The sequence below is a fragment of the Macaca thibetana genome, chromosome 6, assembly GCF_024542745.1.
Source record: "Macaca thibetana thibetana isolate TM-01 chromosome 6, ASM2454274v1, whole genome shotgun sequence".
NCBI lineage: Eukaryota > Metazoa > Chordata > Mammalia > Primates > Cercopithecidae > Macaca > Macaca thibetana.
The window spans coordinates 43,525,500-43,549,899 of NC_065583.1; the positions used below are offsets into that span (position 1 = coordinate 43,525,500).

General features: G+C 43.8%; 3 protein-coding genes across 11 annotated transcripts in view; 2 read left to right on the top strand and 1 right to left on the bottom strand.

The window, feature by feature from the left end:
• The window catches only part of CDC23 (cell division cycle 23), a 33,607-nt gene extending 26,296 nt beyond the window's left edge, over positions 1 to 7,311 (top strand). Inside the window, exons 10-16 of the mRNA XM_050795587.1 lie at positions 2,203 to 2,356; positions 2,475 to 2,594; positions 2,926 to 3,001; positions 3,325 to 3,386; positions 4,901 to 4,979; positions 5,055 to 5,174; positions 5,655 to 7,311. Of these exons, the coding sequence (XP_050651544.1) occupies positions 2,203 to 2,356; positions 2,475 to 2,594; positions 2,926 to 3,001; positions 3,325 to 3,386; positions 4,901 to 4,979; positions 5,055 to 5,174; positions 5,655 to 5,825 (782 nt within the window). The 3' untranslated portion in view covers positions 5,826 to 7,311. The remainder of the gene's footprint in view (positions 1 to 2,202; positions 2,357 to 2,474; positions 2,595 to 2,925; positions 3,002 to 3,324; positions 3,387 to 4,900; positions 4,980 to 5,054; positions 5,175 to 5,654) is intronic.
• Positions 7,312 to 7,374: 63 nt separating this feature from the next.
• KIF20A (kinesin family member 20A) lies at positions 7,375 to 16,002 on the bottom strand. Its single transcript, XM_050795586.1, has 19 exons — positions 15,874 to 16,002; positions 15,231 to 15,416; positions 13,558 to 13,647; positions 13,341 to 13,460; positions 12,616 to 12,754; positions 12,308 to 12,495; positions 12,091 to 12,220; positions 11,718 to 11,912; positions 11,502 to 11,613; positions 11,327 to 11,395; positions 10,980 to 11,123; positions 10,681 to 10,846; positions 10,409 to 10,573; positions 10,139 to 10,278; positions 9,888 to 9,990; positions 9,379 to 9,577; positions 9,043 to 9,134; positions 8,667 to 8,804; positions 7,375 to 7,999 (listed from the first exon to the last, which is right to left on the bottom strand). The coding sequence occupies exons 2-19, from the start codon at positions 15,393 to 15,395 to the stop codon at positions 7,682 to 7,684; spliced, it is 2,673 nt and encodes an 890-aa protein (XP_050651543.1). The 5' UTR covers positions 15,396 to 15,416; positions 15,874 to 16,002; the 3' UTR covers positions 7,375 to 7,681.
• A 391-nt stretch (positions 16,003 to 16,393) lies between these two features.
• The window catches only part of BRD8 (bromodomain containing 8), a 41,494-nt gene continuing 33,487 nt past the window's right edge, over positions 16,394 to 24,400 (top strand). For all 9 annotated transcript variants that reach the window (XM_050795577.1, XM_050795576.1, XM_050795578.1 and 6 more), the window contains exons 1-6: positions 16,394 to 16,481; positions 17,410 to 17,506; positions 23,043 to 23,112; positions 23,757 to 23,806; positions 23,990 to 24,112; positions 24,237 to 24,317. In XM_050795577.1, coding sequence (XP_050651534.1) covers positions 16,463 to 16,481; positions 17,410 to 17,506; positions 23,043 to 23,112; positions 23,757 to 23,806; positions 23,990 to 24,112; positions 24,237 to 24,317 — 440 coding nt within the window. In that variant the 5' untranslated portion in view covers positions 16,394 to 16,462. The remainder of the gene's footprint in view (positions 16,482 to 17,409; positions 17,507 to 23,042; positions 23,113 to 23,756; positions 23,807 to 23,989; positions 24,113 to 24,236; positions 24,318 to 24,400) is intronic.

A 24,400-nucleotide genomic window follows, 5' to 3' on the forward strand; every position in this document is an offset into this window, starting at 1 on the left:
TGAATAGATATTCATGTTTACTTCCTTTTTATTACACAAAATGTAGCATATTACACATACTCATCTGCATCTTTATTTTATAATTTAAAATATATCTTGGAGAACTGTCCTATGAACACAAAAAGAACTATCTTTATTCAGGTGCAAAGTATTTTATTAGAGGGATAATTTAATTGAATGGCCTCTTATTGATAGACATTGGAGTTATTTCTAGTCTTTTGATTTTAGAAAAATTTTCTTTAGTGACTAACATTGTCCATAGTCCAAGGTTTTGTGCATTTGTAATTTTGACATATTGCCAATTACCCTTGTAGTGGTTATACCAATTTACATTCGAGTCAGCAGTCTGAGAGGACCTGATTCTTCAAGCCTCTACATCTGAGTGTGTTATCAAACTTTAGGATGTTAGCCAATATCATGGGTGAAAAATGGTATTTAAGGGTAGTTTAGTTTGCATTTATCTTAGGAGTGAGGTTGAGCATCTTTAAAATACTAGGAAATGGAAGTATAGAATGAAACTAAACTAGCATTTTCTTCTCTTATCAAGACCAAAAACCTGCACACAGCGGACCCCAGAGAAGGAAATCTCAGCCTCCTCTGAGAGGCATTTGGGAACAGACCACCCCTCAGTACAAGTACTTCACATGAATTAACCCATTCAAATTCACATGTCCTTGAATGATAGGCGCTGTTATACCATTTTACAGATGAGAACACTGAGGTTGAGAGAGCACATTCCCAAGATCTGTTAAGTGACAGAGCAGGGGCTTAATCCTAGGTCTGGAGGACTTCAGGACCTGGATATCAACGACTAGCCTGTACTATTTAGGATGCTGTATTTATGCATGGAGTTTGAATTAGGCCATTTGTATGCTGTTCTTCTCCCATCGGATTTATGCTCTTCTCCCTGGTCTAGCCATCTTCCAACTCTGCGCCTGGTTTGGAAGGGTATATTTTTTCTTTAATGTAGCTCTGGTTCATTGCTTTTCCCTGTAGATTTTTGAGATGCAGCAAGTTCATTCTCAGGCAGTCTTGACCTCTCTGTACTTTACTGTACTTTACCCTTTTCTGCCTGTGTCTTGATAGAAGTCACTGTGTTTGTAGCAAATTATAAATATTGATCTGTTTTCTCTCTCACCTTCATATAAATATGGGAGTTGGAGCATTGGGCTGTGTAGTGATCATTTTTTAAAAAGCAATTGGGGAAAATTTATTTCTTGCTTATATATCAGGGATTAACTCAACATAAGCATGTGAGCACAAAATAATGTAAGATTAGTTGATTTATAATTCCTTATTAAACACAACTGAACTTTGCTAGAATTACTTAGGAAAGACAGATTCCTCCCAAGTAGAGCTATGACACTGAAAATACTGGGCCGGGCACCGTGGCTCACGCCTGTAATCCCAGCACTTTGGGAGGATGAGGCGGGCGGATCATGAGATCAGGAGATCGAGACCATCCCGGATAACATGGTGAAACCCCATCTCTACTAAAACTACAAAAAAATTAGCTGGGCGTGGTGGCGGGCGCCTGTAGTCCCAGCTACTTGGGAGGCTGAGGCAGGAGAATGGCATGAACCTGGGAGGCGGAGCTTGCAGTGAGCTGAGATCGCATCACTGCACTCCGGCCTGGGCAACAGAGCAAGACTCCGTCTCAAAAAAAAAAAAAAAAATTAAAAAAAAAAAGAGGCCGGGCGCGGTGGCTCAAGCCTGTAATCCCAGCACTTTGGGAGGCCGAGACGGGCGGATCACGAGGTCAGGAGATCGAGACCATCCTGGCTAACACAGTGAAACCCCGTCTCTACTAAAAATACAAAAACTTAGCTGGGCGAGGTGGCGGCGCCTGTAGTCCCAGCTACTCGGGAGGCTGAGGCAGGAGAATGGCGTGAACCCGGGAGGCGGAGCTTGCAGTGAGCTGAGATCCGGCCACTGCACTCCAGCCTGGGTGACAGAGCGAGACTCCGTCTCAAAAAAAAAAAAAAAAAAAAAAAGAATACTTTTTTTTTAAACCAGAATATGTGATATATGAAATATATTTCCCAAGGGAATATTTCCCTTTTGTACAATTTGGGTGTTTTGCCAGGACTTTAGAAGGAATGGATTATGGTTTCACGCCCATTTGGTGGAATGCTATCTATTTTAATAGACTTTTATTTTTACCTTTCTGATTATTCATTTTTTTGTTTGATTTTTAATCAGGCAATTATTACAGTTTACGTTCTCAGCATGAGAAAGCAGCCTTGTATTTCCAGAGAGCCCTGAAATTAAATCCTCGGTATCTTGGTGCCTGGACACTGATGGGACATGAGTACATGGAGATGAAGAACACGTCTGCTGCTATCCAGGCATATAGGTGATTATCTAGAGGGCGGTGAGGTAGAGCAGACTGCTGTGATGTTAGGATCCTCTAAGCCTGCAAGTTGCTAACCTTGATTCTGCCTTCTTAACAACTTGTCTTTTCCATTTCTTAGACATGCCATTGAGGTCAACAAGCGGGACTACAGAGCTTGGTATGGCCTTGGGCAGACCTATGAAATCCTTAAGATGCCATTTTACTGCCTTTATTATTATAGACGGGCCCACCAGCTTCGGTAAGCCTGGTCACTTGACAATGCATCTGATATGAGAAGGGCTAATATCTTTTTTTCCCTCTTTTGATAGCTATTGACAAATCACAGTAGATGGTTTTTACTCTTGGGGATCTGAGTTTAAAGTTGCTAAATGCTGTTTGGTTATTTTCATTTACTGTATTTCACTAATGGGTTAATAGTATAATTACGAACACAAAGTAATCTATTATATGGAGCATTAAGTAAAAGACCAGTTGTTGCATAGATTTGAAATAGTGGTGTACTGGTTCCTCAAGGGAGAACCTCAGTTTCTGTCAAGTCTTTGCTCAGACTGCCTATTCTTCTTTCTCAGACCCAATGATTCTCGCATGCTGGTTGCTTTAGGAGAATGTTATGAGAAACTCAATCAACTAGTGGAAGCCAAAAAGGTACCTTAAATTGGTTCCTGAAGAATTTGAGTGGAAATGTGCTGTTTAGATGAAGGTTGGGCTATCTGTGCTCTAATTTTCCCCTTATTCTGATCTAGGTGCATAGGAAAGTCTGAATATTTATAGATACATAGTCTGAAAGCAAAGCTGGGCCAAGGTCATCAGTGGGAATGTCAGTGTGTAGCCTAGACCTATCAGAACTAGTAATGCCTTGCATTCTATAAATCTGAACTTCTGGGAGGCTTGCAGTGTCTTAACCTTCATATGATTTAGTTGTGGCACATGGGACAATGGTCAAAATGACCAGTTTATTTTTTTGACAGTGTTATTGGAGAGCTTACGCCGTGGGAGATGTGGAGAAAATGGCTCTGGTGAAACTGGCAAAGTGAGTGAAAGGAGTGAAATGCTATTGATATTTCTGTTGGCTTCTCTGGGATGTGGGTCCTGCATGTTCTAGAGCCTCCCATCCACCCATAATTCTACGTGGGTGTGGGGATGTAGCAGGATATATGAATGCTGGTCTGTGAATGTAGCCATCTTGACCCTAGAGAATGCCATTTCTGGCCAGGCGCAGTGGCTCATGCCTGTAATCCCAGCACTTTGGGAGGCCGAGGGAGGTGGATGAGCTGAGGTCAGGAGTTCGAGACCCAGGAGGCAGAGGTTGCAGTGAGCCGAGATCGCGCCATTGCTCTCCAGTGGGGGCAACAAGAGTGAAACTCTGTCTCAAAATAAAAAAAATAAAAAGAGAATGATTGAAGAAAGGATAAAATTTTTGTGTCTAGGAAAACTACTTTCAGTATTAATTTCCTAATAAGGGCCAGAAAAATTAGGAATTACTCAAAGAGTAGGCAAAGAGGTTCTTGAATGTAAAGAGGTTCCTGTCTGGATTCTTAGGAAAAAAAATTGAGTTGCTTGGTGTCTTTTTTTTTTTTTTTGTAATTTACAGACAGGATCTTGCTATGATGACCAGGTTGGTCTTGAAATCATTGGTCTCAGCCAGATTAGAGAGTAGCTAGGATTATGGCCCTGTGCCACCATGCCTGACCACTTGGTATCTTTTTTTTTTTGAGACAGAGTCTTGCTCTGTCATGCAGGCTGGTGTGCAACCTCTGCCTCCTGGGTTCAAACGATTCTCCTGCCTCAGTCTCCTGAGTAGCTGGGATTTCAGGTGCGTGCCACCACACCTGGCTAATTTTTGTATTTTTTAGTAGAAACAGGGTTTTGCCATGTTGGCCAGGCTGGTCTTGAACTCCTGATCTCTGGTGACCCACCTGCCTTGGCCTCCCAAAGTGCTGGGGTTACAGGTGTGAGCCACCGCACCCAGCTTTTTTTTTTTTTTTTTTTTTTTTTTGAGTCAGAGTCACACTCTGTGGCCCAGGCTGGAGTGTAGTGGTGTGATCTTGGCTCACTGCAACCTCCACCTCCCAAGTTCAAGCAATTCTCATGCTCCAGCCTCCTGAGTAGGTGGGATTACAGGCATGTGTCACAACGCCTGGCTAATTTTTGTATTTTTAGTAGAGATGAGGTTTCACCTTGTTGACCATGCTGGTCTCGAACTCCTGACCTCAAGTGATCTGCTCTCCTTGGCCTCCCAAAGTGCTGGGATTACAGGCACGAGCCACCTTACTCTGAGTATTACTAGATAATTTTTGCAAGGATGTATTATCTAGCTTAGATATTACTGTTTACTAACTCTCCTTCCATCATTAGCAGAGTAATTATTCTAAGCTTTGATAACAGTAACTATAACATCTAATACTATTCTAGTTCCAAGAGTGTCATTTATGTTAAAATTGATACTTACCTATGTATTGTTTTTTTTGGCCATACTTTTACTTTTTTTAATCACTAAGTTGCTTTGGGATTTCATTGGTACTTAAAGACCAGTTTCTTTTGTAGGCTTCATGAACAGTTGACTGAGTCAGAACAGGCTGCCCAGTGTTACATCAAATATATCCAAGATATCTATTCCTGTGGGGTATGTATCATAGCGTGAGAATTGTATTGCTGATATTATTACTGTCACCTCGGTCATTTTGCTTTCTCTTTCTAGGAAATAGTAGAACACTTAGAGGAAAGCACTGCTTTTCGCTATCTGGCCCAGTACTATTTTAAGTGCAAACTGTGGGATGAAGCTTCAACTTGTGCACAAAAGTGTTGTGCATTCAATGATGTGAGTATCAGTTCTTTAATAAAAGGTTTGAATTTTAGGCTAGAACATAAGATACTTAAGTGGAAAGCCTACCTTGGCCAGGCGCAGTGGCTCACGCCTATAATCCCAACACTTTGGGAGGCTGAGGCAGGAGGATTGCTTGTGCCCAGGAGTTCAAGATGAGCCTGGACAAAAAAGGGAGACCTTGTCTCTACAAAAAATAAATTTCACCAGGTTTGGTGGTGCATGCCTGTGGTCCCGGCTACTTGGGAGGCTGAGGTGAGAGGATCACTTGAGCCTGGGAGGTCGAAGCTGCAGTGAGCCTTGATCACACCACTGCAGTGTAGCCTGGGTGACACAGTGAGACCCCATCTCAAAAAAAAAACAAGCAAGCTTACGTGCCTGCCTTGATCTGTGGAACTTGTATATCAGCATCTTAATAACTTGTTTTTGAGACTAGCCTTGGACATGTTTTGAAACATTTGCCTGACTTTGTTGCAGACCCGGGAAGAAGGTAAGGCCTTACTCCGGCAAATCCTACAGCTTCGGAACCAAGGCGAGACTCCTACCACTGAGGTGTCTGCTCCCTTTTTCCTGCCTGCTTCACTCTCTGCTAACAACACCCCCACACGCAGAGTTTCTCCACTCAACTTGTCTTCTGTCACGCCATAGTTGGCTACTGTCAAGCCAGCACATTGTTAGACCCATCTTAATTAAGCCTTACCTCCATGTAAAGAACAGCACGTCTGTTCCAAGGACCTCAGCTCTTCTTGTTTCTACAGATGGCAACAGCTCCATAGGGACAGCTTGTATAATTACCTTCAGAGGCCGACTGACAGAATGCTGGCAGGAATAGACATTATCTTGCCAGTTAGAAGTACTTCTATCTCACTTACGTCCAGAGAGTGGCTATAGATTTTGGCCTTCTCTGAAAAAAAATTTTTTTTTTTTGCCCCCAAGAAAGTCGCTTTTATAGCACTTTAGCACAGGCAATGCTACAGGAACAGTTTCAGTGCTGCTGAGAGTGAAAGAAAGGAGGAAAGTCTGCCGCTCTACAGTCAGCTAGCAGTAGGGCACTGAGTACCCTAGGAAGAAGTCAGAGCAATGGATACAAATGACCTTGCTCTTGGATTTGCTGAGCATGATCCCTATTCTGATGTCAGAGATTAGGTTTAAATGGAATAGAGCTATCCATTTGTACTTACTCTAGGGAGACAATCTTCCAAAACAGTTTTGGGGGGTCTTCTAAAAGCTTTCAAATTGGAAGTAATTTACTAGAGTTGAATAAAAGAAGGGCAAAAAGAATCTCACAGAGCTTGGAACTGCTGATAGCCCTTACTGAGGGCAAAAGATGGCTATATTGTTAGCTATACTCCTACCAAAGCAAAGCAAGGTGATAGGATTATAGATAATTTCACGGACATTTGGAAATAACATTTTTGATTATACAGACAAAAATAAACTCACTTCAAGCTGGTCTGTTTTAATAAATTTTCAATGTAATTGTCTATTTTTTTCCCTCCCATCTGCAACAGAATACATTTTTTTCAGCCTTTATCTAGATGAGGTAAAGGGAATCATTCTTATGGTGCTCTTGGAGAGTTTCAGGCCTGTGCATGTATGTGCAGCAGGAGGTAATATGCTATAATATCTGCTGTAATATATTTGCACAATAGATGCTATGGATCATTCTGAGCTCAGGGTCCAGACTTCATTCTTATTCCCAGAATTTTGTGTTACCTTTTTACCTCCTAACATATGTTTGTTTGTTGAGACAGAGTCTTGCTCTGTCACCCAGGCTGGAGTGCAGTGGGGCAATTTCGGCTCACTGCAGGCTCCGCCTCCTGGGTTCACACCATTCTGCTGCCTCAGCCTCCCGAGTAGCTGGGACTACAGGCGCCCGCCACCATGCCAGGCTAATTTTTTTTTTTTTTTTTTGTATTTTTAGTAGAGACGAGGTTTCACTGTGTTAGCCAGGATGGTCTTGATCTCCTGACCTCGGGATCTGCCCGTCTCAGCCTTCCAAAGTGCTGGGATTACAGGTGTGAGGCACCGCGCCCAGCTGACACTTCATCTTATGTTAAGGAAGGTTTAGAATATCTAATACAACTTGAATTCATCTGTTACTAAGCCTTCTTAAGCAAGCTGTATACTAGTTACTGGTCTCCACTGCCATGCCTTTTCAAGGTTCCCATGGTCCAGAATGATGTTTGATTCTCAATTTTTCTGCCCCTTTTATAATTTGTTTTAATGATTTTGCTACATTTTGAATTCAATAAAAAATGTGAACAATAATATCTTTAATATAACTGTTTTTGTGTGCATAGATACCATAGAAGTAAATAAAAAAAAAACCCATGAGATTACATAGGTGGTTATAATATAAAAGTGGGAAAAAAGCTAGTGTCTGAGTATTGCATCATGGATATAATTCCTGATATATGGTAAAGCATAAAAGAGACCTATTTTTTCAGGAGAGTAGCTGACCCACCTCAGGGCCACGACTGCTCTTCTCTTTCCCCATAGCCTTAGTACTTTTTGCCAAAAGGCCCAGATTTGAGTAAAGGGGAGCGCCGTGAGCGTAGGATCCGGGCATAAGGGCTGCAGTCTGTTGAGCTTTGGCAGGTTGGTGTCCGGGGAAGTAAATTTCGAAGGAATGGTTTCTTCCCTGGTGGTGGTTGGTTTGGTTGCTGGTTTTCCTGGTTGGCACCAAGGCGCTTTTTGGCAGAAACCTGGCCTTGGAGTTTTAGCACAGTATGATACTGCTCAGCAATACATGCTGCCTTCTTCCGAAGGTCCAGTTTCACTAGTACCATGTTGTTCTGCAGTTCAGCCAGAGTCTGGTCCTAAGGAAGATCAATAAAGTTAGAGAAAACACTTTTGTCTGGTATATTAGAGAAACGAGAGGGCTAAGGGTAATACATACCATCCATTACTAGTTACTAACAACTGTTTCTTAAAAGATTAAAACTCTTTAAGGTCAGAGCTTATAACTGAATAAGGGGACATTTTTCTGAGAACAAAACATAAGCAGTGCTGAATAGGACATCTTCTAACACATAAGGTAGCTTGAGTAAATTTAATTTCTAAGTGCTTCAGTCTCTAGATATCAAATTAAATGTTGAGTTTAAGATATACAGTTTTAACATTTTAATATCTCTGGAATCAGGATGCATCTTACTGATGAGAAATGTCATAGCTAAATTGTTACTTTTTTCTTAGTAGTACATAAAATAATGGTTTCTTATAATCAGTAGCATTTTAGATGAAATATGACAGTAACTACTTCCGTAAGGTGACTGTGACAGAAAATGCCTATAAATTACTTAGCACAGTGCCTGCTACTTAGTAAATGCTTAACAAAGAATAGTTATTTTTACTTTGCAAATATATTGCTCTCACTATAAATTCAGCCTAAAAATCTTTACCTTTTTCTTCTGGTCCTCTTTCCTTTCTCACATACACATTGGAGTGGGCTGGGAGGAGAGAAGTGGGTATATAATTTGCCCTAACCTGTTTGATTAAGATGTCATCACAAGTGGTCAAGGCTTGACGAAGTTTTCCTGCCCCAGTGCTGTGGCAACAAGCTCTCTCTGCTGATTGGAGAGACTCACCAAGTTTCTGAAGCTCTGTCCGCAACAGCCTTATATTCTGAAAAAGGGGAAGTAGGAATCATATTGTAGCCAAGAGCAACCAGGATAATGATCTGGAGGGGTCAGGTAGCCATTTGAAGAGAAGTAAAATTAGAAAGGCTAGTCAGCTGAGTGAAATAGCCACTTTCCTGAACTGTGCACAACGAACATCTTGTCTTCACATGAACCAGTGATAGAGTGTTGCATGTGGGAAATTACCTTAGGTAAGAGTTTGGTAAACAGAGAAATGTAATTACCTTCTGGCCCTCTTCTAACTTCTTGTCCACATCAATGGTGAAGGGCTTGGCTGAGGGTGGTGGTTCTAACATTTTCTGATACTTATGCAACTCTGAGGGAAGGAAACAGGAAATTTAAAATATGTGGGGGGTGTTTTAGCCTTGGACTAACCTCTTTAACTAACAGTAGCTTGCAGCAAATATAAAAAGTGAGGCTATGTGCATCCTAGATTGAAATGTCAGGGGGATGTAGCTTGCAGTTTAGGAAATTATGTTACAGCAGGAGTTAGAGGGCCTGGGTTTGAGTAACAGCTCTTCCCTGAACCACTGTTGTTTCCTGCCTGTCTCTTTCCTCACCTTCAGTGGTGGAGTTTAGCTCTGCTTTGCACTGGTGTAATTTAGCTTTAACCTCCTGAAGCTGCTGGGTGGAGGCAGAAGCTGCCAACCTTTGTGACCGCCGTAGGGACAATTCAGACCCTGATTGCTGATGGGCCACTGACTGTTGTCTGGCTTCCTGCAAGAGAGCTTCTAGCTCTTCAATCTTTTCATCACGCTCCTAAGAGGGAAGCAGAGAGCACAATTCTTTGCAGAGCCAGAAAAATACTGCCAAGACAGATGACTGAACAAACAAAGCACTTGTGACACTGATCCCTTGAAAACCTTTTGTTAGCACTTAATATGATTTCCTGGCCAACTAAACCCTTAATTCACCAAACATAGGTTGAACCCAAAGCACTATGGGTAATAGAGAAAAGGGAGTTCTATATTCCTGCCCTTACTGGAGTAGTTTATAAAATCGCTTTACTTCAGGCAAGCTAGTGATGGAAATCTGAGCAGCTAATTGGAGCTGGCTCAGGGCAACTCACCTGAATCTCTTCTTGGTAAAAACTTGTCAGTGACTCCTTGAGGATATTTAGTTTTTCTTCATACATTTCCTCTAATAGTTCCTTTTGGGTGTCCAAATGTTCACTGTCAGAAACAGAGGAGAAAAGAGAAGTAAGTGAAGGTTCCGAGGAGTGAACTTGGGATACAGATCTTGAGGCACAACTCCACCTAACTCCTTACTTCCCACCCTCTGTCCCAGGTGACAGAGCAAGAGGGGTCACTCAGCTAGTACCTGCACCACTGTTCCCGCTGTTGCATCTGTTCTACCATCTCATTGCAAATTTCATCTCGGAGATGCATCTCCAGCTGCAGCTTTTCCTGTCGTTCCTTCAAAAGCAGTGTCTTCATGGCTTCCACTACTTGCAGGAGCTCCTAGGAGAGACACACATGTCAGAGGTCATCAGACGCTCATGCCCTCAAAAGGCACAAGCCCACCTGGAAGGCACTATGGAAAAATGTGTAGCTACTAAGCTGCTACACTAAAGCTTTCTTGTATTCTCACCTCTTTGCCATACATGGAGATGTCAGTTTCGTTTTCAATGTCATCATCAAGGCCTGCGTCTGCCTTAGCTCCTTTCTCTAAGCTGGGGGGTGCCTGAAGACTATGTTCCTTGATGAACGAGTGCAGGGATGGGAATCCCAGTTGCATAGGTGGGGCATGCACAAGCTAGAGGGAAAAAAAATATCTTACTTGACTCCGTAAGTAGTCCCTAGGAGCTTTCTTAGAGTTACTAGTTCCAAGTGAGCACACCCATCACACCTCTGGCTTCTCACCTGGCTAGCAATGGCTGAGAACTTGGCCACATGAAGAGTTTCATCATAGGTAGATGCACAGGGATTCACATTGACAATCATGCAGGAACGGCCTCGGCCTGTGAAGAAACCTTGGAACACTCGAGTCAACTTGCTGTCACGGAAGGGAACCAGGTTCTGCTTTGACCTGGCAGAGAATCAGAGATAATAGAGCTGTGAGCAGAACACCAGTCCTTTGGGTATCCTAGCACCATCCCCACTGGTGACCAGGAAGTCTCTTAGCAAATTTCTGAGCCCAGGGCTTATAGTCAAAAGCTCACCGGTTCTGCTGATTTTGACGAAGGGCAGCAATACAGCGGCCCAGGGTGTGCAGAGAGGTGTTAATGTTTCCTGCTTCCTTCAACCGTTCACCACTCTTCTGATCTTTGCAGCGCTCTGAGCCAGCCAGATCACAGAGTGACAGCCTAGAATGATGCACAGGATCTGACATAAGGGCCTCACATGTTGAGCCTTCTGGCCCTTTTTGTAATTCTGGAAAGGGGATGGCCCACTAAGAATCTCTGTACCCAAAGAAGGAGAACAAGTAGTTCCCCTAAGGATCTCCTCCATGCTTTCCCAACTATCATTTATGGCCAAGAAGCCCACATTTCTAAATGGAAAAACTTACTCGCTGATCTTGGGGACGATATCTCCTTCCCCCTGAAGGTGTAGGATCCTGATTGAGAAGATGCTGTGACTGGAAGTTAAGAAAAACAAAAAGTCATTGCACATCTTCCATAACCAGGCAGAGGACTAATGTTTCCTGGAACACAGTGAAGAGTTTATTCTTACAATCTACTCACCTGCGGCTGGAATTCTGGTTGAGGTGGGTGCTGGCAAAGCTCTGGTTCTTACGACCCACTTTCAGGAGCTTCCAGGCCTCCTCAGCATCTTGCACATGAATCCAGTTGAGATCTGGGGCCAAAGGAGAGGGGTGTAAGATGGGAACATCCAACTCTTGCCAGTCTCTCCCCAGTTGCCCTCCAGCGTTCATGCCAGCTTCCCCCATGTTCCTTTACCTTTCACATAGGGATTGCCATTTTGATCCTCGCATAGCCGCAAAGTCTGCCTCTTGCGCTGTTGGCTAGGTGGTTCTAATAGGTCATAAAGCAGTTCGTTGTAGATCTCAAAGAACGAGACCCAGACGGAGAAGCGAATGTCTGCCGGGACAGGTACTGGGGCAGTGTCTGGCTGTGCCCATTGGTGACTTGTTTCTGGGGAAGAAGCCAATGTATAGGGCATCAATCTAGAGCAGTTCATCTCTCTTTTGGCCTGCAGGGGCCTTGGAAGGCACACCTCAGATTGCAACCTCTGGTCTGTACTCCTGGCAGCTATTAGGAACAGGGAGTGAGTTCCTACTATTTCTTGGCAGAGCCCAGTCATGGTACATACCATCCAGCTGGCTACTGCTGGTACATTGACTGATAGAAGAGAGCCCAGCAATGCCACTGTCAAAGCTGGTGCTGGTACCTATCCGACTTTCAATGTAGACACTCCTCTTCAAGGAAGTGGACAGCTCCTCCTGGAGGGGCACAGGGAGAAGGTAAGCACAAAACTTCCCCGAGATTTGTACCCCCTACCCCCACTGCCATGGATATCAATGCTTTACCTCTTGGAGGCCTCCATTTAGCAGGGACAGCTTCTTCATTTCCTCCTGTCGGATCTGCTTGCTGTCTAGCCAGATTACCTCATTAGAGAGCAAGGGCTTTAGATCAGGTGTTGGATGAAGCTGGCCTTGGAGGCTATTGAAGATCAGCGCCAAGGACCGGGGGAGAATCCCTCCATCCTTGATGGTACCTGGAGGCATATGATGGACAGCTGAGGCAAGTGCCCTTCTTCCCCTAACTCAGAGGCTCAAAAGGTAAAAATAACACCATTACCAGCCAATCAGGAATCCTGTGAAGTCTTACTACTTACCTTGAATTGTGTGGGTTTTCCCTGAGTTAGTGACTCCATATGTATAGATAAGCCAGTTCTGCCCTTTGAGTACATCTTTTACCATCTCCTTCACAGTTAGGTTGAAGAAGGATGCTTGTCCCACTTCTGGCCCAAAGATCTAGAGAGAGACCCAGTTTTTTAGAGGCCTATCCTTCATCTCCCACTTGCCTCCTGTGCAGAGCCAGCAGATATATTCCTTCTTGAGTGGTTGGCTCTGGAGACCACTCAAGCAGCTTCTTCCTGCCAGCTGTTCCCTAAACACTGAGGACTCAAGCACTCTCTGCTAGTCCATCTTTCAACCAAATCAACAAACACTTAAGGAATGCTATGCCCTAGGCCTGATGCTGCACACACAATGGGGTAATATAATGGCCCACAAGCGTGGGCTTTGGAGATACATGGATCTAGACTCAGGTCCTAACTCTACCAGTGACTAGCTACATGGCTTCAGCAATATTACATTCATTGAGCCACACTATCCTTGTGAGGAAAATAAGGAAATAATGATAATAGCAATAGAATTTTTCAGAATTGATATACATATGTTGCTTGACACATTGACTAACACATAACTAGGGCCCTCAAAATTGTAGGTGTGCATATACAAGGAACTCACAGTCAGGTAGAGAAGCTTTCCCTCTAAAGAGGGAATAAAGTTGCCCTTACATGTTGGTCCTTTGTTCACAAACCAGTACCCTTCATACCTGGGAAAAGGTGAACCTGTGGGTGGCTTGGCCAATTCCCCGCTCATTGCTCTTCAGGGCAAAAGAGTCCTTGGGTGCTTGTAGAACAAGGGTCTCCACATTGTCAATATGGACACAACCCTGAGAAGGGAGAAAATACAGTTGTCACAAAAGGCATTCCTGGGAATCTTTTGTACGGCATCATTTCACCTTAAATCCTCCCTTCTCAGACACTTACCTGATCTTCCTGTCGCTCCAACTCTGAAGGTAACAAGGGCCTAACCCTCAAGTATACTTTCACCTTCTCCGTACCGTCCTCAGATGGAACCTGTGGCAGAATTCCAGCCCAGAACCACAGATTAATTTCAGCAGCAAATGGGCAAACAGTAGTTTCTAGGAACCATGATAACAGTACCCCATTTCACCTCAAATGTCTCTGTGCAGCTACTCTTTGGTTCCACAATCATTCCAACCCACATGGACATTTTTACTACTTTGTCACCCTTCCCTGTCTCATCATTATCCTGCAAACCTGGCTTGCCACACCAATGATCTGAGTTAGAATTTATTGACTGGTATGAAAATTTGTATGTGATATTAAAGCAAAGCAGAGGCAAACACACTTGAATTTGAGTCCCAATTCCATCACTTAGTAACTATGAGACCTTGAACTATGAGTTCTTGAAAGTCTTTGCCTCAATTTCCTCATCTGTAGAATGGAGTTAATAATAGCACCCATGTCATTAATTCAGCAGATACTTAGAGGCCGGGCGCAGTGGCTCACGCCTGTAATCCCAGCACTTTGGGAGGCTGAGGGGAGGGGGATCACCTGAGGTCAGGCATTCCAGACCAGCCTGGCCAACACAGCAAAATCCCGTCTCTACTAAAAATACAAAAATTAGCTGGGCTTGGTGGGGGGTGCCTGTAATCCCAGCTACTGAGGAGGCTGAGGGAGGGAGAACTACTTGAACCCGGGAGGCGGAGGTTGCAGTGAGCAGAGATTGTGCCACTGCACTCCAGCCTGGGCGACAGAGCGACACTCCATCTCAAAAACAAACAAACAAGCAAACAAACAAAAAAACCCAAAAAAACAAAAAAACCCGCAGATATTTAGAGTGCCTACTATGGCCTAGGAACTGAGAAGCTCTGATAGTCCATAGTGAGAGACATTATCAAGGACCATGCTGTCATGGAACTTTTTAAGTCTCTAAGAGAAACTCTATAAAAGCACAAAATGTGACAATGTATGTTAATGTTTAGCATAGGACCTAGTACAGTGTTTCTCAACCAGGGTTATTTCCACTCCAAAGGCCATTTAAGCAATGCCTGAAGTGCCTGAAGACATTTTTTGATTGTCACAAATGGGAAGGCACTACTGACATCTAGTGGGTAGATGTCAGGAATGCTGTTAAACATCTTACAATATACAGGACAGATCCCTACAAGAACTGTCTAGCCCCAAATGTCAACAATGCTGTGATGGAGAAACCCTGGCCTAGCAGGAAAGCTACAACAAATTGAAGCTATGGTGATACTATCAAAACCTGAACATACATTCCACTTACATAATGCCTATATGACCTTGTGCAAATTATTTAGCACAACTGGGCCTCAAGGCAAAGAGAGATAACTATTATTCCCTGATTAACTGAGAGCATGCACTTGAGGGTATTTCATTAATGCAATGCAAATAATAGTTCTTCTGGACACACAACTCTTAATTTTTTTTTTACTTGTCATGCCCTTAATTTTTTTTTCTTTTCGTAGCCATTTTGTCCTACATGCCCCTAATTTTGAATTGATCTCTCAAACCTTCAGGATTGCTAGTCTTTGACCTCATACTACCGTGTATGGACAACTATTGACCTGAGGATGTCACTTTCTGCCCCAGCCACTCCCCAGTTCCTTTACCTGCTGCTTGTCCTCTAGGGAGGTAGAGATGACAGAGCAGTCTGACAGCAGGTTCTTGCGTACCACAGACCCCAAATCTGCAGCTGTGGACTCAAACATGGGAGAGACTACGACATCGTCATCGGACAGCAAGCCCGCTGGCGGAGAAAGGATCCCTTGCGACATGACGGCAGGGGCAGCCTAGGTCTAAAAAGAGACCAAAAAGTGGGCAGGGAGAAGAACCTTTAGGGACAGAAGGGGCCGCGAATTTTAGGTAATAAGTCCCTTGCCCCAGGACACCGGGTCCCGCTCCCTACTTCCTTTCCCCTCTAATTATCGGCAAAGGGGAAGGGAATGAGAGAAGTTCACTTAATGAACAATCGAGAGAAGTTTGAGGTTGCATTTCTGAAAGCGAACAGAAGTCCACAGAAATCTGGCTCCAAAAGCAAAAGGCCAGGCCTAAAGTAGGGCACCTCGCCCGCCGGTGCTGTGGAGGTGGTGTCAGGATCCCTCGGCTCCTTCTCTAACCTCAACCCAAGGACCACCGTGAGAACAGAGATGCAGCATTAAGAGAAAAACAGATGGCTGCAGTTCCGATTTCTTAAAGCCTATTCCGCGTGGGCAAGAGCTGGTAACCCGGGCTCCAGCACAGCCGCACACTCACCCGAAGACGTGCCACTTGCTCCTCCTCGGGTACCGGCTCACTCACACCTAGTCGCCGAACCTGGACTTTCGCAGCCGGAGAGCACAACTCCGCCCACGAGGTGCAGCTTTGTTACCGATACAATATTTTAAATTACGCGCTGCGTTCGTTCGGCCAATGAGATAGGGAAGTCTGCAGCTACCAATCCGCGTAAGGAAAAGGGGCGGGTCCGACTGGAATTCCAGTAGTTTGCATCCGCTTGACCTCTCAGATCTAATGTGGGTCCGGGTTACCAACTGTCGCGGGTTAGGAGTTATTTCGCTTGGGATTCTTCCAGCTTAACCCTTTTTCTTGAACCTTAGACATTTCTTACCTAAGAACCCTAAAGGAAATCTTGAGGCTTCAGCCGCCAACCCCTGTCCTTCCTTAGCAAAAATCTTAAAAGGATTGCACAGGATAACTGGTTTAGGGTGCTTGCTTTGTCTTAGGGGAAAAAACGACATTTCCCAGGAGGCACCGCGAACCAACGCCGGTACTCTACTTCCCAGAATTCCAGGGTTTCGGCCCTACCAGACCGTCTCTCCTCAGGGTTGGAGACTTCGGGGCCAAGATGGCGACGGGAACGGGCAGTGAGTATCTGAGCAGGTTTTGCGTGAAAGGCGTTTGTAGATCCGAGGCTAGGCACCATATTTTTGTTACACGCTTAGGGAGTGGGAGAAGTGGTTTGCTTGAGAGCTCAGGGTTTTCAGAGACTTGCGCTCCACAGCATCGTGAAGACCAACGTTTGGGGGCCCAGAAATCTGGGGTCTTGTTTCTCAGGGAGGGAGCGGAGGTGTGAGAGAAGGAGCTTAGTGAATCCTAGTGTGTTAGGAGCCCTTCGGGGTAACCGTAAAAGCACTCTAGAAACTTGGGCGTGCAGACGAAAAGATGTTATGAGCCAGACGGAGTAACCGGCACCTCAAAGAGCCATTCATTTTTTGTCCGACGTTTGTGAGGCAGTGGAAGTGGGGCCTTTTAACCATGAGCTTTTCTTGCCACTCAGGAAATTGCATCTCGGGGATTTCAGCCATTTTTCTTTTAGTGGACTGAAAAGGTCTTTTAGGCCCGACATTTGGAGTAGAGGATCTGAGAGAAGTAAACAAGTTTATGCTAAGAGGGAGGCGGGGTTGTAGGAGGGGCTGGCCGCTCGGGTTCCTGGGAAATAAGCCCTGAATAAGTTCAAACTGGAATAAAGTCCAGTATTCTTAAAACTGGGCTTTTAGGTAGAACTGCCTAATCTGACATTCCCAATTTTTTAATAAAGCGGAGCTTCAAGCCGTGGCGTTTTAAGAAATAAAATGTTAATAATTCACATGCAACAAATTGGTACCACGGTCACTGGTGATACTTCACTTGGAGAGGTGAAAATCAAGATTTGGTGATAGTAGCTCACTTTGTCCTAACAAGTTGGAATATTTTGTATTAGGCTTTTAGTCCCCTTTTTGGGGATTTTGGAGCTTAGCACTACAGTCTCAGTGGTTGCTTCCAAGGCTTTTTTTTTTTTTTTTCGTTTCCCAGAACACAAGCTGCTGAGTACTGGCCCCACAGAGCCATGGTCCATCCGAGAGAAGCTGTGTTTAGCATCTTCTGTCATGAGAAGTGGAGATCAAAATTGGTAAGCTATCTAGGATGTCAGCTTTTCTGGGTCTTAGAAATTGTTAGATACTCTTTCACATTGATAGATTTCTGTAGTTAATCATATTAAGCTGTAAGTAGACTTTCTTTTTCTTCTTCCTTTTTTTTTTTTTTTTTTTTGAGACAGTCTCCTTCTCTCGCCCAGGCTGGAATGCAGTGGTGCAGCCACGCCCAGCTAATTTTTTTAGTTTTTAGTAGAGACAGAGTTTCGCCATGTTGGCCAGGCTGGTCTCGAACTCCTGACCTCAGGTGATCCACTGGCCTCAGCCTCCCAAAGTGCTAGGATTACAGGCGTAAGCCACTGCGCCTGGCCATGCCTGGCTAATTTTGTATTTTTAGTAGAGACAAGGTTTCACCATGTTGGCCACGCTGGTCTCAATCACCTGACCTCATGATCTGCCCGCCTCGGCCTCCGAAAGTGCTGGGATTACAGGCGTGAGCCACTGCTGCCGGCCTTTTTTTTTTTTTTTTTTTGAGACAGGGTTGCACTTTGTGGCCCAGGCTGGAGTGCAGTGGTGTGATCTTGGCTCACTGCAACCTCCATGTCTGAGGCTCAAGTGATCCTCCCACCTCAGCCTCTTTAGTAGCTGGGACTACAGGTGCACACCACCATGCCCAGATAATTTTTTGTATTTTTTTGTAGAGATAGGGGTTTCATCATGTTTCCTAGGCTGGTCTTGAACTCCTGGGTTCAAGAGATCTGCCCACCTCAACCTCCCAACCTACTGGGATTACGGGTGTGAGCCACCAGGCCAGCTGTATTTTTTTTTTTAAATAGCTTTATTGAGATATAATTCACATACTATAAAATTAACTTACTTAAGATGTACAATATAATGGTTTTTAGTATATTGACAGTTGTGCAGCCATTACCACAATCTAATTTTAGAACATTTTATTTTTATTTTTTTTATTTTTTATTTTTTGAGGCTCTTGCTTTGTTGCCCAGGCTGGAGTGCAGTGGCGCAATCTTGGCTCACTGCAAGTTCCGCCTCCTGGGTTCATGCCATTCTCCTGCCTTAGCCTCTCGAATATCTGGGACTACAGGCGCCCGCCACCACGCTCAGCTAATTTTTTTTATTTTTATTTTATTTTTTTTTTTTTTATTTTATTTTATTTTTTTTTTTTTTTTTTTGAGGCGGAGTCTCGCTCTGTCGCCCAGGCTGGAGTGCAGTGGCCGGATCTCAGCTCACTTAATTTTTTTTATTTTTAGTAGAGACGGGCTTTCACCATGTCAGCCAGGGTGGTCTTGATCTCCTGACCTCGTGATCAGCCCACCTCGGCCTCCCAAAGTGCTGGGATTACAGGAGTGAGCCACCGCGCCTGGCTGACATAACGCTTTTAAGGTTCATTCTTATATAGCATGTATCAATACTTAATTCCTTTTTAGCTGAATAATAATCTGTTGTATGAATATACCAAATTTTGTTTATCCATCGCTTGATAGACAATTGGGTTGTTTCCACTTTTTGACCATTATGAATAATGCTGATGATACGCACATTTGTGTACAAGGTTGTGGACAATGTTTTTAATTCTCTTGAGTTTTTTATTCAAGGAGTGAAATTGCTGGGTTATGTAGTAACTCTATTATGTTCGCTTTTTTTTTTTTTTTTTTTTTTTGCAGACAGGGTCTCACTGTCACCCAGGCTGGAGTGCAGTGGTGCAATCTTGGTTCACTGCAACCTCTGCCTCCTGGGCTCAAGTGATTCTCCGGCCTCAGCCTCCTGAGTAGCTGGGACTACGGGCACATGCCATCATCCCCGGCTCATTTTTGTATTTTTTGGTAGGGATGGGGTTTTGCCATGTTGCCCAGGCTGGACTTTTTTTTTTTTTTAATTTAAATATTTATGTTTTTGTAGAGACGAGGTCCCACTATGTTCCCCAGGCTGGTCTCCAACTCTTGGCCTCAAGTGATCCTCCCAGTTTAGCCTCCTGAGTAGCTGGGACTACAGACCCTTGCCGTCATGCTTGGCTGATTTTTTGGGTTTTTTTGTCACTTGTTGCCCAGGCTGGTCTCGAACTCCTGGGCTCAAGTGATCCTCCCACCTTAGCCCTCGAAAGTGCTAGGATTATAGACGTGAGCCAACACTCCCAGCCTAGAACTGTCATCATTTTACCTTTCTTGGTATCAGCCCCTCACCCCCGTTGTTTTTTTTTTTGCATCATCCATTATGAATTTAACTCTCTTGCCACATTGATAAACAATTCAGTACTTTGCTGATTGTCATGCTTCCTAGCATTTTGTGTGTGTGTGTGTGTGTGTGACGGAGTTTCGCTCTTTTTGCCCAGGCTGGAGTGCAATGGCGCAGTCTCGGCTCACCGCAACCTCCACCTCCCGGGTTCAAGTGATTCTCCTGCTTCAGCCTCCCGAGTAGCTGGGATTACAGGCATGCGCCACCATGCCTGGCTAATTTTGTATTTTTAGTAGAGATGGGGTTTCTCCATGTTGGTCAGGCTGGTCTTGAGCTCCCGACCTCAGGTAATCCACCCGCCTCAGCCTCCCAAAGTGCTGGGATTACAGGCGTGAGCCACCACGCCTGGCCTTGTTTGTTTTTTAAATCTAATTTCTGAAGTAATACGTGGCCACCATAAAAACAAAAACACTATATAAAAAGAGCAACCGCAACAAAGAAATGGGTTAAAAACTTGAGTTTATTTTTTGTCACACAGGAAGTCTAGGCAGTCAGCAGCTCTCATAGCAACTTCACAGTGACATTAGAGGCTCAGGATCTTCTCTTTCTGTGCCACCTTCCTCAGCACATAGTTTATCTTCTGGTTATCTTATGGTTCACGGTGGCTGCTTGACCTTCAGCTATCACATCCTTGATCCATGCAACAAGAAGGAAGGGGGTTGGTAAGAAAGGTCACATCCCTTCCCTTTTAACAACTTTTTTGTGATATAATTGATGTGCAGTAAACTCTACCTTTTTTTGGGCGGGGGGGCGGGGGGGTGGAGTCTCACTCTGTTGCCCAGGCTGGAGTGCAGTGGCGCAATCTTGGCTCACTGGAACCTCTGCCTCCCAGGTTCAAGTGATTCTGCCACCTCAGCCTCCCGAGTACCTGGGACTACAGGCCTACGCCAGCATGCCTGGCTAATTTTTGTATTTTTTGGTAGAGATGGGGTTTTGCCATGTTGGCCAGGCTGGTCTTGAACTCCTGACTTCAGATGATCCACCTGCCTTGGCTTCCCAAAGTGCTAGGATTATAGGCGTGAGCTACCACACCTGGCCACTGCACATATTTAAAGCATAAGATATGGTACTTTTGAAATATATATACATCTGTGAAACTATCCACAATTAAGGTAATTATTATAGTATCCGTTAACAGATGAACAGGTAAAGAAAATATGAGATACACACACACACACACACACACACACACATACACACATATATATTTATATACACAATGGAATACTGTTGAGCCATAAAAAAGAATTAAATCCTTCATTTGTGATTCCATGGTTGAGCCTGGAGGATAGTATGTAAAGTGAAATAAGCTAGACACATAAATACCATATGATCTCAGTTACATGTAGAATCTAGGAAAAATTACAGACCTCATAGAACTAGAGAATAGAATGGGGCTGGGTGCAGTGGCTCACATCTGTAATCCCAGAACTTTGGGAGGCCAAGGCGGGCAGGTCGCTTGAGATGATGAATTGGAGACCAGTCTGCGCAATATGACAAAACTGTGTCTCTCCAAAAAACATAAAAATATTAGCTCGGTTTGGTGGTGTGTGCCTATAGTTCCAGCTACTCGGGAAGCTGAGATGTGAGGATGGCTTGAGCCAGGGAGGCAACATGAGAGACCCTGTTCCCTACAAAAAAGAAAATTAGCCAGGCATGATGGTGCATCTGTGATTTCAGCTACTTGGGTGGGGCTGCAGTAGGAGGTTGCCTAAGCCTCAGAGGTGGAAGCTATAGTGAGCCATGATTGTGCCATGAAGTCTGGGTGACAAAGTGAGATACTGTCTAAACAAAAACAGTGTGTGTTTGTGTGTGTGTGCGTGTGTGTATACACATCACATATATTTGTGTGTTACGTGTGTGTATGTATATACATATGCATGTGTGTGTGTATATATACACAGATGTGTGTACATGTGTACATATATACATATATGTGTATATATATAAACTAAGCTCATTTTTAAACAAAATAGGTAAACTGGTTTAAAATAGAATTTAATCTGTATATTTCCTCACATTTTTATTAGATAGTGTTAAGAATCCTTTTTTTTGTTTTGTTTTTTGAGATGGAGTCTTGCTGTGTCAGCCAGGTTGGAATGCAGTGGCACAATCTCAGCTCACTGCAACCTCCACCTCCTGGATTTAAGCGATTGTCCTAGCTCAGCCTCCCGAGTAGCTGTGATTAAAGGTGCACGCCACCATGCCTGGCTAATTTTTGTATTTTTAGTAGAGATGGGGTTTCACCATGTTGGCCAGGCTGGTCTCAAGCTCCTCATCTCAAGCAATCTGCCCTCCTCAACCTCCTGAAGCGTTGTGATTACAGGCCTGAGTCACCACGCCCAGTCATAGAAAAATAGTGTAAGAATACTTTAGTAAAAATTTTTAAATTTTATTATTTTATCAGCAGATTCTAAGTCATAAGGTTCAAAATTATATGCAATGGCTTGCTCGCATTATTGTCCCCCATCTACTGGTGTTAGCAGTTTCTTGTGTCTCTCCAGCATTAATTTTATGTGAGCAAATAAATACTTTCTTTTTCCTCCTCATCCCCGTCATTTTTTAACACAAATGATTATATACTATACATGCTGTTCTTTTTTTTGAATGGCGGAGGGAGTGGTCTCACTCTGTCACCCAGGCTGGAGTGCAGTGGCATGAATTGGGCTCACTGCAGCCTCTTCTGGGCTCAAGGGATCCTCCCACCTCAGCTGCCCAAGTAACTGAGACCACAGGCTGCAGGTACGCACCACCACACCTTGTCAATTTTTTTTTTTTTTTTGTAGAGATGGGGTCTCCTTGGGTGGCTTGAACTCCTGGGCTCAAGCTATCCTCTCACCTCTGCCTCCCAGAGTGCTGGAATTATACGCACGGCCCATTGCACACCTCGCATTCATTGGCATCTTTTTTTTTTTTTTTTCCTTCTTCTTTTTGAGACAGAGTCTCACTCTGTCCCTAGGCTGGAGTGCAGTGGCGAGATCTTGGCTCACTGTGACCTCCGCCCCGCCGTGTTCAAGAGATTCTCCTGCCTCAGCCTCCTGAGTAGCTGGGACTGCAGGTGCTTGCCACCATGCCCAACTAATTTTTGTATTTTTAGTAGAGATGGGGTTTCACCATGTTGGCCAGGATGGTCTCGATCTCCTGACCTTGTGATCCACCCATCTTGGCCTCCCAAAGTGCTGGGATGACAGGCATGAGCTACCGCGCCTGGCCATTGGCATCTTTTTTATTCCAAAGTTTGAACTCCAGGCCTTACACTCTCAGCACACCTCTCCTATTATTTACTGCTTGATGTGTAATAAAGCTTTCCTCATTTTGTAGGGTATCAGTTAGCAGAGCAATCAAGCCCTTTGCAGAACCTGGCCGCCCTCCAGACTGGTTCTCTCAAAAAGTAAGTTCCCAAGCAAGTGCTCTTTTAGAGCAGTCTTTGGGTTGTAAAGTAGGTTCTCTACCAGGCCCTGACTTTTAATTACAAAGCTTTTATACCATGATGTGGAAAAATAGTTGAGAATACACCTTTTTCTTTTTCCTACTGTTTGCTAATCCATCCATGTATGATCATATTAGACCTTTCTTATTGGTGTTGCATAACAGTTAAGAGCCCAAGCTTGGGAATTAGATCTGGGTTCATTATTACTGCATCTAAAAACTTTGGGCCATGATCCTCTGTTTTTTCATTTGTAAAATAGAGATAAGAGTTGCTTCAGGTTTGTTGTGAAGTTAATTCAGGTAATACATGTAAAACATTTAACACAGTGCCTTGCATGTGGTAACTACTTAGTAGATATTAGCTATAAATATTGGCAGTTAGGTTGCCTTTCCCCAAATGCACAAACTCCAGTCCATAAGACGCCCTTTTTCTGTGTCTTGTTTTGATTATTTTGAATTGATTTGATTATAAAGTTACTTGCCCTCCTAGTAAACCACTCCCATCTTACATATAGTTCTCTTCTCTAAATCTTACTCTAATCTCTTGAAACTTTGAAAGGTCATTTCTTTCCAGGCTTGCTCATCATATTTTCACTTTTTTTATAGCATTGTGCTTCCCAATACTCGGAGCTTTTAGAGACCACTGAGACACCAAAGTGAGTACAAAGCCAGGTACTTCAGCCAAATTTCTTTAGTGGAGAGTATTTACTGAGGAATTCTGGTTTATACTTACTTATAATACTGGATGATATAAAAGTGGTAAAAGCAAGTAGGAGAGGGGATAAATGTTCTCTTACTCGAATATGAATTTTTTTTTTTTTTTTTTCAATTTTCCACAGACGGAAACGAGGTGAAAAGGGAGAAGTGGTGGAAACTGTTGAAGATGTCATTGTTCGGAAACTGACTGCTGAGAGAGTTGAGGAACTAAAGAAAGTGATAAAGGAAACTCAGGAGAGATATAGGTACTTATCAAAGAGAATGCCAAAAGATTGAGAAAGACATAGGGGCTGTCTTCTGGTACTGGTTGGAACTTTTTAAATAGCAGATTAAAAAACCTAGTCTACCTACCTCTCTTTCTTCCTATAGACGGCTAAAAAGAGATGCAGAACTAATTCAAGCTGGACACATGGACAGCAGACTGGATGAGCTTTGCAATGACATTGCAATGTGGGTTATATTATATTGTTCTTCTGTGCCTCTTTCTTTTTACCCTCTTTTCTACTCAAGTAATCTGGCTTATTTCCTCCAAC